Source organism: Tiliqua scincoides, chromosome 8, assembly GCF_035046505.1.
Source record: "Tiliqua scincoides isolate rTilSci1 chromosome 8, rTilSci1.hap2, whole genome shotgun sequence".
NCBI lineage: Eukaryota > Metazoa > Chordata > Lepidosauria > Squamata > Scincidae > Tiliqua > Tiliqua scincoides.
Genome location: NC_089828.1, coordinates 9,204,670 through 9,221,703, shown reverse-complemented (window position 1 = coordinate 9,221,703; position 17,034 = coordinate 9,204,670). Strand labels below are relative to the sequence as shown.

At 51.9% G+C, this 17,034-nt stretch overlaps 1 protein-coding gene across 1 annotated transcript in view; it reads left to right on the top strand.

Moving 5' to 3' along the window:
* The window catches only part of RASGRF1 (Ras protein specific guanine nucleotide releasing factor 1), a 55,686-nt gene that overhangs the window by 12,528 nt on the left and 26,124 nt on the right, over positions 1 to 17,034 (top strand). The window contains exons 2-5 of the mRNA XM_066636004.1: positions 6,103 to 6,209; positions 8,808 to 8,955; positions 11,995 to 12,087; positions 16,059 to 16,312. Of these exons, the coding sequence (XP_066492101.1) occupies positions 6,103 to 6,209; positions 8,808 to 8,955; positions 11,995 to 12,087; positions 16,059 to 16,312 (602 nt within the window). The remainder of the gene's footprint in view (positions 1 to 6,102; positions 6,210 to 8,807; positions 8,956 to 11,994; positions 12,088 to 16,058; positions 16,313 to 17,034) is intronic.

The following is a 17,034-nucleotide window of genomic DNA, read 5'->3' as shown; positions in this document are numbered from 1 at the left end:
GATAAGATTCATACTCTGCCTTCCCTCCTAAAATACAGTACTGTGTAGGGCACTCAAGGATCTCATAATAAAAAGCAACTTAAACAATGAAACATAAAGCAGTAGCGGCAGAATAGCACAAATACAGCAGCCTGTCTAAAATTGCCAGGCACAAAACATTTAAGAAATATAAAACAGAAGTACCCAGGAAAACATCAAGTATAAACTGTTACCCTGCACATGCCAGATCTCGTCTGATCTTGGAAGCTAAGCAGGGTCAGGCCTGGTTAGTACTTGGATGGGAGACCACCTGGGAATACCGGGCGCTGTAGGCTTCTACCATGATCTCGGAAGCTAAGCAGGGTCAGGCCTGGTTAGTACTTGGTTGGGAGACCGCCTGGGAATACCGGGCGCTGTAGGCTTATACCATGATCTCGGAAGCTAAGCAGGGTCAGGCCTGGTTAGTACTTGGATGGGAGACCACCTGGGAATACCGGGTGCTGCAGGCTTATACCATGATCTCGGAAGCTAAGCAGGGTCAGGCCTGGTTAGTACTTGGATGGGAGACCGCCTGGGAATACCGGGCGCTGTAGGCTTAGACCATGATCTCAGAAGCTAAGCAGGGTCAGGCCTGGTTAGTACTTGGATGGGAGACCGCCTGGGAATATCAGGTGCTGTAGGCTTATACCATAGTCTTTCGAGACTGAAGGTTGCCAACCATTCAAGAGGAAAACACCACACAAAAGAAAAACCTTGAGGCCTCACCAGAAGACAAGCAGGGAAGGCAGAGTTCTTAATTCTGCTGGAAGGGAATTCCACAACAATGGCGCCAACATGGAGAAGGCCCTGTCCGGTTGCCACCAGCCTGGCTTCTTAAAGGCGTGGCACACGCAGCAGGACTGCTTAAGTTGAGCTCAGGGGATGGGCCAGTGGGAGGCGACATGGGAGGCGACAGTTCTGCAAAACTGGTTCCAAGCCATGTAAGGCTTTAAAGGGCACAACTAGCGTGTTGCATTGTGCAGCCACTCGAACTGAGCCGAATTGCCAAGTTGCTGAGAGCACGTGTGTGCATATGCGTATGTGTGTCAACACTGCATGCAGTTCATCACTGTTATGTATGTAAGTTATGCAGGATCAAAATCCTGCATAACTGATTGGCCCAGTCTTATGGCTGGCCAATCGGGTGATGGATCGAAATCCTACCATCCGATTGGCCTTCTAGTTAATGTAATTCTGGCCAATCGGGTGATGGATCAAAATCCTACCATCCAATTGCCCCTCTAGTTAATGTTTCAATTGCACCAATCACGGGAAGTCTGGGCAAAGTTAAAGGCGATAAAAAGCCAGGGGTTTGCCTTGTATTTTGCTGGGTTCTGTTCTGAAGATGGAATAAACATATTGAGCTGTTATCACTATGCCTTCCTTGATTTGCATGGACCCACCACATAACACTGGCAACGAAGGTGGGATCCTATTCCTCCATGCTGAACAATGAGCTGATCCACTTAGAGCTGATCAACTTAGAGCTGATTCACCACTGGGGAATTAACGCCCCAGACAAAGAAAGAAGACCAGCTTCCATACGTCTGTTGAGCTGCCACCATGACCACCCAAAGTCACATTGGGGAATTCGATCCAGCGTCCCCAGAGCTATGGGACACCTATGCAGAACGTCCTGAGTTCTTCCTGGAGGCCAATGCAGTTAAAGATTCTGCCCTAAAGCAGACCACCTTGCTCAGCGTCTGTGGCTCTGCCACTTTTGAAATCGCCCAGAATCTTATGGCACCAGCAGAATTAAGGGATACCAGTTATAAGGATATCGTGGGCCTCCATGCCTTCTACAAGCAAGATCAGGCTGCCAGTGAGTTTGTTCCAGCTTAGGTGTCCATGCTTCGTCATCTTGCATGAAGATGTGAATTCCGAGACCTGGAAGAAATGCTACTTGACTGGTTCGTATGCAGCCTCTGGGACGAAAGGATTCAGGGGAAGCTCGTTGCGAAGGAAGAGCTGACCTTTCAAGAGGCTGTCAAGGAGGCGCTGGCATTTGAAAAAGCAGAAGATGGAGCAAGGGAGATTCGTGCCTCTCACAGCCCAGCCACAACTCGAAAAGCCAAGGCAGTCCACCATGAGGACACGGCCGCAGACTGTTTGGAAGAAGGGGAGGTGCTACAAATTAAACGAGGTATATCAAGACACAATGATCGCCAGGAACCACAAGCACCTAGACCCAGGGTCCAGCAGGCCTCGGATGTCTCCAGCCAGGGCCCTTGTGCCAGCTGTGGGGAACCACATGAACGTCAGAGTTGCCGGTTCCGTGATGTGACTTGTCGGGCCTGCGGAAAGGGGGGCCATATTGCCCTCGCTTGTTGCAGTAAGCCTTCTCAGGCTTGGAACCAGAAAGTTCTTCAGGGGTTTGTCAGCCAGGAAGAGATCTACACTACTTCAGTACACCCCATCCAGAGCGTCCGGTTGCCAACCAAGGAAAAGATACAGGTGACAGTAGAAATTCAAGGCTCTCCCTGCGTAATGAAAGTGGACTCCAGATCAGCACTCTCTATTATTTCTACAGAGACTTTTCGGTGCATTTGCCCTAGAAAGGGCCCCAGCCTGGAACCGATTGGACTTTTGCTTACGGATTTTCAGGGTAACAGTGTCCCTGTTCGGAGTGTGGGTAAGTTTCAGGTTCATTATAAACACTTTGATGGGCTCCTGGATCTGGTGGTTGCCAAGGGACATTGCACCAGTCTCCTCGGCCTTGTGTGGTTTGATCTTCTGGGCATCCAGGTGACTGGGGTCCAGAGTATCAGCGAATTAGACTTTGATGCAGTCTGCCAAGAGTTCACCCAGGTCTTCGAGGGGACCGTTGGCTGTTACACTGGCCCCCTGGTCTCTCTGCACCTAGATCCAGCCGTCACGCCTATCCGCATGAAAGCACGGCGGGTTCCCTTTGCACTCAAGCCCAAGATAGACGAGGAACTGGATCGCCTTGTGGCTCAAGGGGTCTTAGAGCCAGTGCCGCACACACTCTAGGAGACTCCAATTGTTACCCCTCTCAAGCCTAATGGGGATGTGAGGATCTACGCAGATTACAAATGTACAATCAACAAGGCTCTCCAGCAGCATGTGTACCTGGTGCCGGTCATCAGCCATCTCCTCGCCTCCCTTGCAGGCTCTAAGGTTTTTGGAAAACTGGACTTAGCCCAGGCTTATCAGCAGTTGCTAGTGGATGATGCCTCTGCTAGTGGACACAGCAGAGGCACATAGTTACCCACTGGGGTGCCTTTAGGGTCAAGCGCTTACAGTTTGGCATCTGTGTTGCACCAGGAATTTTTCAGGGCCTCATAGACACTCTCCTCAAAGGAATTCCTGGGGTCATTCCCTTCTTTGACGATGTGCTGATTGCTGGGGCATCAGATTCGGAATTTGCCAGCCGCCTTCGCGAGGTCCTTTGCTACTTCCAGTCTGCTGAACTTAAGGTAAAGAAAGAGAAGTGCATCTTGGGAACCCCAAAAGTTGAGTTCCTGGGATACCTCATTGATGCTAATGGTATCCATCCTGCACCAGAAAAGGTTCGAGCTATCGTGAATGCCCCACCTCCAACCTCCAAGCAGGAGTTACAGGCATTTTTAGGACTCCTGAACTTTTACCATTCCTTTTTGCCACATAAGGCAGCGTTGGCAGAGCCACTCCATCGCCTCCTGGACAAGAGGACCCGTTGGGTCTGGGGCCGCCGCCAGGATGCTGCCTTCTGAGAGGTAAAGAATTTACTCACTTCCAACTCCGTACTGGCTCACTTTGATGAGTCACTTCCTGTTGTCCTTGCATGCGACGCCTCTACGGTATTGGTGCAGTCCTCAGCCACACACTCTCAGATGGAAGAGAGGCTCCAGTAGCCTACTATTTGCGCATCTTGTCTCCTACTGAACGGAATTATACACAGATAGACAAAGAGGCTCTGGCTATAGTGGCGGGTGTAAAAAAAATTCCATGACTATCTTTATGGTCGACGATTTTTGATATTGACAAACCATAAGCCTCTGCTGGGTCTTTTCGCCCCAGATAAACACACCACAGATTCTGTCTCCCCGCATCCTGCATTGGTCCATATTCCTGGCAGCATATCAATACTCCCTGAATTACAGGCCTGGCAAAGCGATGGGCCATGCAGATGCCCTCAGTCGCTTTCTGCTGCCTGCTCATGGACCCGCTCCAGCTCCAGCACATGGCATCAAGCTCCTGGAATCGCTCCCAGAACCGCTGCTCCATGCGTCGGACGAAGCTTCACACTCGGCCAAGTCCCGTGTTCTCAACTGTGTGTTGGGAGTGGCCTACGGACCGCATGGACGCAGAGTTCACTGCATATGTCTCCCGCCAGCATGAACTCTCAGCCCATAAGGCTTGCCTCCTCTGGGGAAGCCGGGTCGTCATTCCAACTAAGCTCCGTCACCGGGTCCTAGAAGCCCTACATGAAAACCATCCAGGCATCATACGAATGAAGGCACTGGCCAGAAGCTATGTCTGGCGGCCCAGAATTGATGCAGCCATCGAAGAATGGATGAATCGATGCAACACCTGCCAGGAGTCTCAGCCAGAGCGCCTGTACAACAGTGGGAGTCCACTCGCACCCCGTGGTTCCAACTACATATAGACTTTGCAGGACCCTTTTACGGCCGAAATTTCTTCATTCTAATGGACTCCTACAACAGATGGCTAGAAGTTGTCCCAGTAGCAGCTATGACATCCCGGGCAGTCATCAAGGCTCTCCACAAGATCTTTGCTACCCATGGCCTACCTGATACGATCGTGTCTGATAACGCTGCCCAGTTCACATCAGCAGAATTCAAGGAGTTCATCAGCAGGTATTTGATCCGACATGTGACATCAGCTCCCTTCCATCCATCCACGAATGGTCAAGCTGAACGCATGGTGAGAACCACAAAAGAAGCACTCACCCGCATCATCCAGGGTGAGTGGGACCGTCGGCTGGCAGTGTTCCCTTTCAGCCAGCGAGTCACACCATGCACTGCCGCAGTCCAGTGGAACTTCTTATGGAGCGCCGCCTGACAACGCATCTTGACCGGCTGCACCCAGACAGGACTTCGGAAAGACCACCGACCTCAGAGATACGAGAGGGTGTGTGTGGGTTCAGCCCAAATGACCCAGTGTATGTACGGAACTATGTGAATGGTCCAGCGTGGATCCCAGCAACTGTGATTGGAATCACTTGAGGTGGCCATTCCGGACAGCCGGACCCTCCGCCGTCATGTGGACCAGATGTGTCGCCGCCTGGCTGACTCAGTCCCTGGTGGAGAGTCGCTGATTCCAGTCCCCGGTGGAGAACATCAGGTCTTGCCACAGGCTGGAGAGGCCATCAGTCCAGACGTGATACTGCAGGAACTGGAGACCTCCGTGGACTTATCTGAGCCACCAGATGTCAGGGCACCTATGGGGAATCCCTGTGCCATAGATGTGCCAACCCCAGAGCTGAGTGAGGAACCAGAGGTCCTGATACCGACGCCGCGCCGTTCTTTGCGAATGCGGGTACGGTCCCGCCACTTACAGGACTATGTTGGTTAATCTTGAACTGTACTTGGGGGGAGAGGTGTTATGTATGTAAGTTATGCAGGATCGAAATCCTGCATAACTGATTGGCCCAGACTTATGGCTGGCCAATCGGGTGATGGATCGAAATCCTACCATCCGATTGGTGCTATAGTTAATGTTTCAATTGCACCAACCACGGGAAGTCTGGGCAGAGTTAAAGGCTATAAAAAGCCAGGGGTTTGCCTTGTATTTTGCTGGGTTCTGTTCTGAAGATGGAATAAACGTATTGAGCTGTTACCACTATGCCTTCCTTGATTCTCATGGACCCACCATATAACATCACCCCTTTTCCCCTGTGTATCTGCATGGTGCCTGCATTTTGCAAACCACTGCAATCATCACTCTCATGTTTGTTCTCACATGGAAATGCCTTCCTGGCAGAAACTCTCTTCTGCAGGAAACTGAACTGGTTCTTGGCTTCCTGTGGTTCCCATAGAGGTGTCAGGAAAGCTGGAATGAATTGGCAGTCAAACACTTTTGGTCACCTTCAGTAATGTGTCCTCTTTCCATTTTTTACAGCATTATTTTACGGTTAACTTCAACCACGACAACCAGAAAACCCTGGAACTGAGGACGGAGGACGGGAAGGATTGTGATGAGTGGGTTGCAGCCATTAGTCACGCCAGGTAACCGCTTTTGGTCATGTCTTCGTGCGATCCCTGGCAGCACCTGCTTTGTGCCATGTGCAGGGGTCTATTTCTGCCCCAGGTACCAATGGTGGGAGGCCAGGAAGCTGCACAGGAGAACCCTCTGAGCGGCCAGAGCTGCTCGGTCTGCAAAGCTCAGGGAGGAGGCTCCCAGTGAAGCCGTGGCACCAACGCTGCCTTTGACAAACCTGAGCCTCTGCATAAGCCGCTCTCATCTCACTACTTAGAGTTCCTGGGGGAGCACATGCAACTGGGGGTCCCAAGGGGAGTGTGGGGTCCCTTGCAATGGCATATTCTATGGACAGAATAGAATGTCATAATTTTGAGACATACAAAATTATGCAGGGAATGGACAGAGTGGATAGGGAGATGCTCTTTACACTCTCACATAATACCAGAACCAGGGGACATCCACTAAAATTGAGTGTTGGGCAGGTTAGGACAGACAAAAGAAAATATTTCTTTACTCAGCATGTGGTCGGTCTGTGGAACTCCTTGCCACAGGATGTGGTGCTGGCGCCTAGCCTAGACGCCTTTAAAAGGGGATTGGACAAGTTTCTGGAGGAAAAATCCATTATGGGGTACAAGCCATGATGTGTATGCGCAACTTCCTGATTTTAGGAATGGGTTAAGTCAGAATGCCAGATGTAGGGGAGGGCACCAGGATGAGGTCTCTTGTTATCTGGTGTGCTCCCTGGGGCATTTGGTGGGCCGCTGTGAGATACAGGAAGCTGGACTAGATGGGCCTATGGCCTGATCCAGTGGGGCTGTTCTTATGTTCTTATGTTCTTATGACAGAGGGTCACCTGGGGCAGACTTTGGCTGACCCACAGGGGCCGTTGGCCTTCCAGGGTCCTGCTTCTCTGGCTAGAAGGGGGCTTGTAGGACCCTGACTCAGAACCCAGCAGGTCCTGGCAAAAAGTGACCTTGGAATGGGCAGTGATGATAAAGGGTGAGGGGAAACCAACTGCCATAGACAGAGGTCATTCCAGAGCGGGGACCCAGGAAGGCAGCCTATTGGGAGAAAGAGACAGGGAGAGAGACTCAGCCAGATGGGTGCAAGTGGGAATTGTTTCTGTGCAGCTCCAAGCTGGATTGCTCCTGGGCTCACAAGCAGGGGAGAAACCCCATGTTTGATAACAGGTGGTCTGACCTGCCTTTCTGGAAAAGGGCAACTAAACAAGTCCTGGCAATGCCATCTCAGTCCTTCCCCAGTCTGCCACGCAGGAGGCCTTATTCAAGACCCCACCCCAGCACTCTCTCAGCCTCTTTACTCTGCCAGGGCCAGAGTTTGTGTTCCTTTTTACTCTTTTACTCTTCTCATTAGGACAACACTAGCACTTACGGCAGGAAGCTTCCTTGCCCTGTACAGCCTCTCTAACTCTGCTCCTTAGCCATGCTGGCACCCTTCTGGACTTAGTTGAGCCCTTCTTCCTTTGTGGTGTACACTTCCACTGGACCTCTACTGCCGTTGTTTTAAATACCCTTAAGGTTTAGGCAAATAGTCTAACACAAGAGGTTGAGGCTGCAATCCCATACCTGCTAACTTGAGAGCAAATCCCACTAAATGGAATGGGGCTTACTTCTGAGCAACATACAGAGGATTGTGTGGTGCGCCTTGTAACCCCATAACAATACCCCCTCCTCCACAACAGTTATAGTGTCACAGAGTTGATCTGTGCAACCCCCAAGTTAGCAGCCTATGAGAGCATCAGAGCTTGTCCCACAGGGAGGCGACTGCCTGGCCGCCTCCTCCTGCAGTCCAGTCAGTGTGACCTTCTCCTTGTGCCACAGAGCAGAGCATGCCGTCAACAGGCTCCTCACTGTATGTAGCCTGGCTTGGATTTGCCTGGGCCATGTACTCCAGGCCAGTTTTGGGTGATGTGACCAATCCCCAGGCTCAGTGTCCAGCACATGGGTATGATGGGGAGAGCTCCTTTCCAAGCACACCATGCTTTGCTACATTGCTCCCTGAACAGTCCTGGCTGCGTCACTCTGTTGGCCCCACTGATCTCTTCCAGATCCCAGACAGAAGGTCTTTCCCAGCCCTGCTACCTGAGATCAGATCCTTGCCATGGGCCTTCCCCTTTCATTATTGGGAACTAAGGAAATAGAAGTTTGCAAAGAGGACCTTCTGTTGTCACAGCTATTTAGCAAAACTCTACATATGGCTGACTTGGAGAGACATGCTTGTCACACAGTGAGGGGCAGAATGGTACTACTGTGTTTCCCATGTGATGAGTACAGCCATCACTTGATGGTCAGACACCTCCACCATCAGCTTTTCAAAGTGTGTAGGCAGTTGGGTAGGCTGTAAGCAGTAGGCAGGACCTGAGAGACACCAACAGCCTAATGTCAGCAGTTCCTGCAGGCCAAGGGTTTGTCGATCCCAGAAGTGGATGTCCTGGTGCACATATTCACTTGGCAAGAACCACCTGACTGGGAGCACATCTGTGTGCTCGCAGGGTGTGCTCCACCATTGCCCAGTTGCATGGGGGATGGTGTAACAAGTACTCAGCAGGCAAGAAGGAGGGTGGAATGGGAGAAAATGTTTTAACTGGTGTATCTGTGTAACAGTTATAGGACTCTTGCTACAGAACATGAAGCCTTAATGCAGAAGTACCTGCACTTGCTTCAGATTGTGGAAACAGAGAAAACGGTTGCCAAGCAACTCCGTCAACAGATTGAAGATGGAGAAATAGAGACGGAGCGGCTGAAATCAGAGGTAACGGAGCCCAGCCCATCAGGCTGGCTTAGTGTCCCGAGTGCCAGGGATTAGCGAGGCTGGTCTTTCAGGTATTGCTCAGTTCCCATTATTGTGTGCAGTGTCTCATTTGCAGGAGAAATGGACCATGTTCCTCTGAACTGGTGGAGGTCTGCCAGCATGTGGCTTTCATCCTGCATGGTGCACATGATTGCACAGAGGAGGTGACACATGCAGGAGCGAACAGATTAGGCCAAAATGTTGCAGGGACTTTCATGGGACAGATTTGCACTTGTGCTCAGGCTGCTCAGCTGAAAAGGTAGCCTGCTGTCATGCTAAAGAATTGAGGGTCTGAACCAGGCATGTCGAACATTAGACCCACAGGCCAGATGTGCCCCGCAAACTCTTTATTCGGCCTGCATGATAACTGGGCTCTCCAAGCCCCACCCTTTCAGCAGCTCCGCTTCTGCCAAGGTTCTAGGACGGAGGCAAGAAGTGGTACAGAGGAAGGGGCAGACAAGGGGGGTGAGAAAGGGAGAAGAGAGAGGTGCTGGGAGAGCCAGTTAGCACATGGGCTGCTCTTTCAGCAGGACTGCTTCTGCTGAGGCATCACTTTGCAGAGCACCTCTCAGCTGCTGAGCTGTGAAGTGATGTGGTGGCAGAAGTGGCGCTGCTGAAAGGGCGGTCGGGATCTTGAAAAGTATGAACAAGATTTGCAGCACATCTTTCCCTGGATGTCAGGATGTAGGAAAGGCAGCTGGAGGTGGTCGTTGATTCATGTGGCTTCCGGCCGGTGAGCAGCAGGCAGCTGCCTGGAGCCGCAACAGACACGGGCACCTGGTCAGCTGCCTTGCGCGCCTGTGCTTGTGCCCAGCCTTGCTCACCCGCTTCCTTCCCACTGCTCTCTGGAGTGTGGGCCGAGCAAGTGCTGCCTCGGGGGTGGGGAGGAATCACCCATCCCAGCAGCCCCATCCTGCCAAGGGGCCACCCCCACGGTTGGCTGGGACAAGATCCGCCGCAGCGCCTTCCTGATGTGCCCTGCCCGATGAGAAGAACTCCAGATCAGGGATGCGCCACGAGCTGGGCAGCACTTTGTGCAGGCAGGACGGTATGGGCTGGGGATGGTCAGCAGGGGCTCCGTGTGCAGCTCAGGAGCAGGCCCAGAACAGAGCTTGTAGCCCTCCCTGCCTGGCCTTCTGCCTCTGCAAGGGGCAGCAGTGGTGGTGGCGGCGCTGCTCTGGCCAGGCAGGAAACGGGAAAGAAAACCCCCTTTGACTGATCAAGGGCCGTTGGCCCCAGAGCCCTGCCTAGGCTCATCTGGGCTCCTGCCGGCTCCTGGGGGGCTGGGTGGGCGGAGGGGGAAGAAGAAACAGGGCTCGCAGTTTGCAGCCCACTGAGCCTCTCCCACCCCTCATGTAGCTGTCCATCCATGTGCTGCAGACCCATCTGAACCGGGGGGGGGGGCGTGTTTGATGTGTACAAACCACAGTGCTGAAGCAGACCCTCTGCAGCGCTGCCTCCGGTTGCTAAGGGATGTTTATCTGAATGGTGGTGGCGGCAGCCACTTGTCAGAAAGAAGTGCAGCCCAACCAGGAGCCTCTGATTCCTGGTTGTTGGGCTGCCAGTTCCCCAAAGCTGCTCTTTGCCTCCTCCCAGGCATGCTTGAATTCTGCCCATCAAGGGGCTTTACTGGCCTAGAAAGAGGTCTTTCCAGGCACCTTGAGAACAGGGTCCTAGATTTGCACTCCACGTTCATCAATACAGTGGCCCTCCCCTTCTTCCTGGTTCTGTATTTGCCATCTCATCTGGTCTGCCAAAGCAGGCAACATTCTCATCTCATAGATTGTCCACAAGTCGATATCCAAGCACCTTAGGAAGGTCACAGTAGTTTAAAATATCCTGTATAGAAATCAAAGCAGATCAACTGTCACCAAGGCAGCACCCCCACTTGCGTCACCCTTCACCCCCCCAATGAACAACCCAGATGATGAGGAGGAGGATTTTACAAGGCCAACAGAAAGTGCAAGGACACTGGGTGCTCGGTTCAGGTTCCCATCCACCAAACGTTCAGGAGAATTTAGCTCATTGGCCAAGAGGCATGTGGTGGGTCCAGCAACAGATGGGGAGGGGGGGGTCAGGTGCTACAGTGTAAAACTGGACCATTCTATGCTTAGGGCTGTTCCATTGAGGGGCTGCCTTGTGACTGGAGTCAAAGTAGACCAGCCTTTCAGTTTCACAGAATTCTGCACCAGGCAGAGAAATTCTGTCAAACTCAGAAATTCTTCCATCAAAGCTAAAGGGGTCCAGTAAGGGATCTCATTCTACAGACAATGGGGAGCTTTCTGTCTTTGGGGACCACTCTCAGGAACAACGGTTCTCAAACTGTACAGTCTCCAGAGCCCTTTACACTCTTAAAAGGAGTCTCAAGGAGCCCCACTGGCAAATGGAGTCTTGGGGAGCCCCAGACTGCTGGCACGTGTGTGGAGTGGCAGTTGGAACAGGAGGTGAATGAGGTAGAAGAGCCACAACCAGGGGAGGTAGGAGGGATGGACGAGCAGGCTAGGCAGGGGGCAGATGGAGGCCACTGATAGTGTGCTTGTGAAGCCCTTGAAGGGGTCTCAGGGAGCTCCAGGGTTCCTAGGAGCAGTCTTTGAGAGCCACTGCTCTAGAGCTTCATCATCAAACATGGAAGTAACAACCCCCTTGGACAAGAACTGTGTAGATTTATTATTGTGGAATTGGCTCTTTTAGATGACTTTTGGCCCAACCCTAACCAACTTTCCAGTGCTGACGCAACAGGACTAATGGGGTGTGCGCTGCATCCTGAGGTTGGGGGGGGGCAGTTGCAGGCCTACACAAGGCAGGGGAATGTTTGTTCCCTTACCTCAGGGCTGCATTGTTGCTGGAAAAATGGATAAGATTGGGCCAAAAGCCTGGTGTTCTACTTGCACCACCTTGTTGTCACCTGTGATGTTAGTTTACATGCTGCCTTCCTGAGTGGTGTTGGTCACTCTGTTTGTCAGCTCCTTTTCTTGTCTTCTGCTTTCTGTGTGCTCCCAGATTGCTGCTTTACTCAAAGACAATGAGCGCATCCAGTCCAATCAGACCAGTGCCCCAAATGATGATGACAACGACATCAGGAAGATCAAAAAGGTGAGTGCTGATGTTTTAAAGACCTTGAAGAGTACACGTGTTCACTCACTTGTGTTTTGCACAGCCCTGAGCAGTGGGAAGTTCCAAGCTGTAGATCCTGTATCCCAAGGAAGTGGATCATGGCTAAACACCACTGGAATCAGTGAGTTAACTGAGACATAGACATGACCAGCCTCGGAGACAATGCTTCTGTGACCATCGCCTGTCCAGAAGAAGTTGTGTTGCCTGTATTGAGAAGGGCACAGAACCAAAGGAGACAGAATTCCTAGCAACAGTTGTCTAGTCTCTCAGAATCTCTACATCAGCTCTCCTGCAAAGCCCCTCAGGAGGAAGGTGAAGCAGACAGCAAGCACCTGGGGGCTGGCTTGAGGAGGGACACTTTGGGAATCCTTCCCATTCCATGGTCCCTCCTCTTACAGACTCCTCCCTGGTCTGGGACCCCCAACAAGTGTGTTTTGTGATGATAAGAACAGAAGACAAGCCCTTCCTGGGGGATCAGGCCACAGGCCTCTCTAGCCCAGCTTCCTGTTCCTCACAGTGGCCCACCAGCTGCGCCTTTGGGAGACCCACACACAAAGAGCAAGACCTCTTTCCTTACCTCAGTTGTTCCCCTGGAGCTGGAATCATCTGAGGCATTTTGTCCCCGAACCTGGAGATCAGCCACACTGCAACTCAGAGCAGGCAGCAGATTTCCTAGCAGACAGAGGCAGTGCCCCAAAGGGGGGAGTGTTGTCTGCTGGAGCTGCAAGGAGTGCTGCTGGGGGGCTCTCCACTGCCAAGGGGCCACAAGTGCAAATGCTATTCTGGTGGGGTCCTGAACGCCACGGACCAGGCCTGTCAGAGAGAATGTGCCAGGAAGCAGGCTTGAAATGGTTCTTTGGTCCCCCAAGTTCATTGGGTTGTTATGAGGTTGCTTGGGTATCAGGGAACATGAGAAAAAGCTGCCACAGGAAGAGGGAAGCCTTGGCTGCAGTTTATTCCTCCTAGCCCCTTGCCATTGTTGACCTGCACCTACACAGAAGCCTCCTGCCTGAGCTGGCATTTATTTCTGTGGATCCTGCTGAGTTTGCAAGGGTTTGCCACCCAGGAGATATCTGACAGAGATGACAGGGATCTCATTCTGCAGTCTCTTGCCTGAGCTTTGGGTCTTGCAAAGACACCAGCTGGGGCTCCCCTTGAGAACTGACGGCAGAGAGGCAGCCTCAGGGCTGCTCATGCATGGAGGTCTTCAGTCCACAACAGTGTATGCAGCTAATGGAAACCAGAGCAGCCGAGGTCCAGCACAAGCTGCAAAGCCTTCCTGGCTGGCTTTCCATGGCGAGGGTGGAGAGGTCCTGGGAGGAAGCTCCCTGACCCAGCAGCAGCACCTGGGGAGGCAAGCATGAAAAGTGAAGGCATGGCCTGCCCTCACTCAGTGCAGTGGGCCCCATGTCCTGTAGCAAAGCAGGTGTGTCAGGGCGCAGAGGGAGGTTGGCCAGTGAATCTTCATGCAGTGGGATTGGCTCATTGCAGGCTTCAGAGCTCCCACATGCAGGGCATGCTGCTAGAACCTTTCCAAATGCTTGTCCCAAGGTTCACTGGCCCAAGAAACACTTCCCGAAACAGGAGTGTTTCTCTCTCACCTGAAGTGCATAGGCTTATTGTGGCTTTCCAGAGGAGAGGACCAGGCACTTCACCCATGCTCAGAGGCACTCTGTTGTAGTTTCATAAGAACCTTGCTACCAGAACAGATCCTGGGCCTGAACCCTGGAGAAGTATACTTTCCAGTTACCTATTTTGTTATGTGCTTGTCTGTACAGGGACACTGAGACTGCAATTCTAGAATACTTTCCTGTGAGTAAGGCCATTGAAGATGGTGGGACTTACTTCCAAGTAGATATGCCTAGGATTGGGCTATCCAAAGGCAACATTCACATCTTTGCAAAAGTGGAAGGAATCGAGGGGCCTGTTTCAGACCTCACCAGGTGAGGCTGATGGAGCCCTTGCAGAGCTGGAATCCCTGTGCAGGAATCTGGCCTGGCTGCCTTTAAAAGGGGACTGGACAGATTTCTGGAGGAAACTCCATCACAGGTTAGAAGCCATGATGGCTGTGTACAGTCTGAGATTAGCTGGGTGCTCATTATGAGGGCTGGGTAAGAATTTTTCTGTCATCTGAATTGGCCGTGGATGGCAGTTTTTTTCCGCTTACCCCAGACTGGTGAGGGAGGGAAGGATGTTCAGGAGGTTTCATAGATTAGAAATTGGTCGCTGTGTTCAATAAAGTAGCACAAGTTAAACCCAAGTGCAGTCTGATGTCTTTGTTGGAGGGTGCGAGGGTAAATAGAATGCCAGATGCAGGGGAGAGGCAGTGAGATGCAGATCCCTATTTTGTCCCTATTTTCTTGTGTGCTCTCTGAGGCATTTGGTGGGCTGCTGTGAAATACAGGAAGCTGGACAAGATGGGCCCAGGGCCTGATCCAGCAGGGCTCTTCTGATGTTCTTAAATCTGGCCCGTTGGTTTGTGTGAGCTTGAGGAGTTGTGAACTCTAAAGGTCCACTCAAATGCTCTCCTGGGAACTCGAGTCAATTGACTTGAGTTCAGGTTGTTAAAACACGTGTTTGTATGACTCGTGCATAACTCGTCTTTAGGACTCAGGACTTAACTCAAGTTTCAGGCCACTGACTCCCCCTGTGTGCAGACTCTGTCTATCTGTGGCTGGGTGTGCTTGCTCACCTGGGTGTGTGGCTTCCATATCGCACAAAAGACCTCCTGCAGCGATCCGGAAGCCAGCATTGGCTGGTGCAAGTGGGATGGTAGGTGAGTTCCAGCCAGGATGCAGGGAGGGGAGGAAAAAGAGTTCAGGTTTTTGAACTATAAGCCGTTTTTCAGGCTGGATGCCATGCTCTAGCCTTGCTTTGTGGCCTCTGAGAAAGCTCACCAAAGCTGTGGGTGAAACTTCAGGTGTCAGTTTTTATGTTTTAGTTGTTAGCTTCTTGTTCCAGTCTTTATAGTTTTTAGTCTCTAGTTTTATTTAGTCTCTGACGTTTATGTTCAGTTTTAATCAGTTATTTTAGCTTCAAGTGTGTTTTTGGTTTTTAGTTTTCAGAATTTTTGGCTTGGTTTTAGTTTTTAGTTTTAGCTTTATAGGTTGAGTTTTAATTGTTATTTTTAGTTTTCAGTTTTTAACTTAGTTTTAGTGTGGTGATATTTTGCCCCCCCCCCCCCATTTTAGGATTGGTTTAGACTCTTTAGGTCAGAAAAGCTAGACCACGGCACCCAGAACTGTTTAGAGTTCAATATGGATTCCAGCCATGAAAGCCTTAGCATGTTTGTTAAGGTTCTTATTTCTGGTAGCTGAATCAAGCAGGAGGCAGGGGGAGGAGGAATGTAGATTCAGTCAGCTCATGGGGGGAGGGAGTTGGGAGCAACCTCTCTTGCCCATCTCCCGAGGAATGGCCAATCCATTGGATGAAGGGTGGGTCGCTTGACTTTTTTTCTCTGGTTGAGGGAGGGGGAGAGGGTTGATTGGCCATAGGAAAAAGTGCCTTTCAGAAGCCCAGGGAAGGGGAGAAGTGGCGAGGGAAGCGGGGGGGGGGGGAAGCCAGTAGGTGGTGATGTCCCCCATGATGCGTTTCACATCATTGCAACTCATTTCCATGTTTGGAGTGATGGCTGCTGGCTGTGGGGGGACACTGCATACTTCCCAGGACATTTTTGTGTCGTTACACCTCCTACACTCACCCTGCCAGCACCTCCATTTTTTCTGCGGAGCTGCACCTAACGTGTGTGTTGAAAAGACTTGTGACTCGAATTCAAACGAGTCAGTGAAGGGCTCTGGATGAGTCCCGACAGCCTCCTGTTATGACTCGTGCATGAGTGGAGTCAAAGGCGGCAGAGACTTGAGTCTGGGAGCACATTCTTGTTGAGCACATCCTTGTCAGTTCATTTCGCCCAACACAACAGCCCTCTGAAACTCCTTGACTGCCAACAGGTCCAGAGCTTCCTCCGGGGCTGGCTGTGCAGGAGGAAATGGAAGACTATCATCCAAGACTACATCCGCTCGCCTCACGCTGACAGCATGAGGAAGAGGAACCAGGTGGTCTTCAGCATGCTGGAGGCCGAGGCAGAGTACGTGCAGCAGTTGCACATCCTGGTCAACAACTTCCTGCGCCCGCTCCGGATGGCAGCCAGCTCCAAGAAGCCCCCCATCACCCATGACGACGTCAGTAGCATCTTTCTTAACAGGTGAGGAAGGTTGAGGGGAGAGGGCATTCCCTCAGTCAGGCGCTCCCATGTCCTACTGCTTTCTGCTCTCACTCAGAAGCCAGTTGTCAGGTCATCCTCAAAGCGCCTTCTAGCTCAGGCTCTTGAGGATGTTGCTGCTGCAGAGCCTGGGCACTTATGTTTGTGGATAGTGACTCACCCACAAGAGTGAGGGGGCCACTGAAGTGGTGACTGTGGCAGGGCAGGGAAGCCTTGTTCGGAGAGACTCAGACAGGCCCTGTCCCTTCAGGGCTATCCTTGGAATGCCTGCCTGGCTGCCTCCTCCTTCCACTGCCAGAGGTCCTGGTAAGGACCGGTGGTACCTCCAGCAGCTGGCCAAGGCAGCTGCTGGTTGCTTGGCCTACTCTTCTTGTCTGCCCCCTTTCTGAATGCAGACCATCATGCCCGGAGCTGCAGCAGAAGCTGAACACTGTGTAGGGCCCTTCTGTGTGGGAGGTTGCTGTGGTGTAGACACTCAGCAAGAACAGGCCCCTGAGAGTGGAAGGAGCAACCTGAGCTGCCTTCAGGGCCTGGCGTGGAGGACCTGTTGCAGAGTTGTCGCTGCTGGAAAGGAATGCACTCGCTTGTGTCCTCTTTAACCTTTGCTTAGCAATTGACTTTCAGTGGATTCATTGTGACATGCCCCCCAAGTGCTCCTTTCTAGGAACAGCAGAGGGGCTTCACAGGTGCTGTGTCCAACCAAA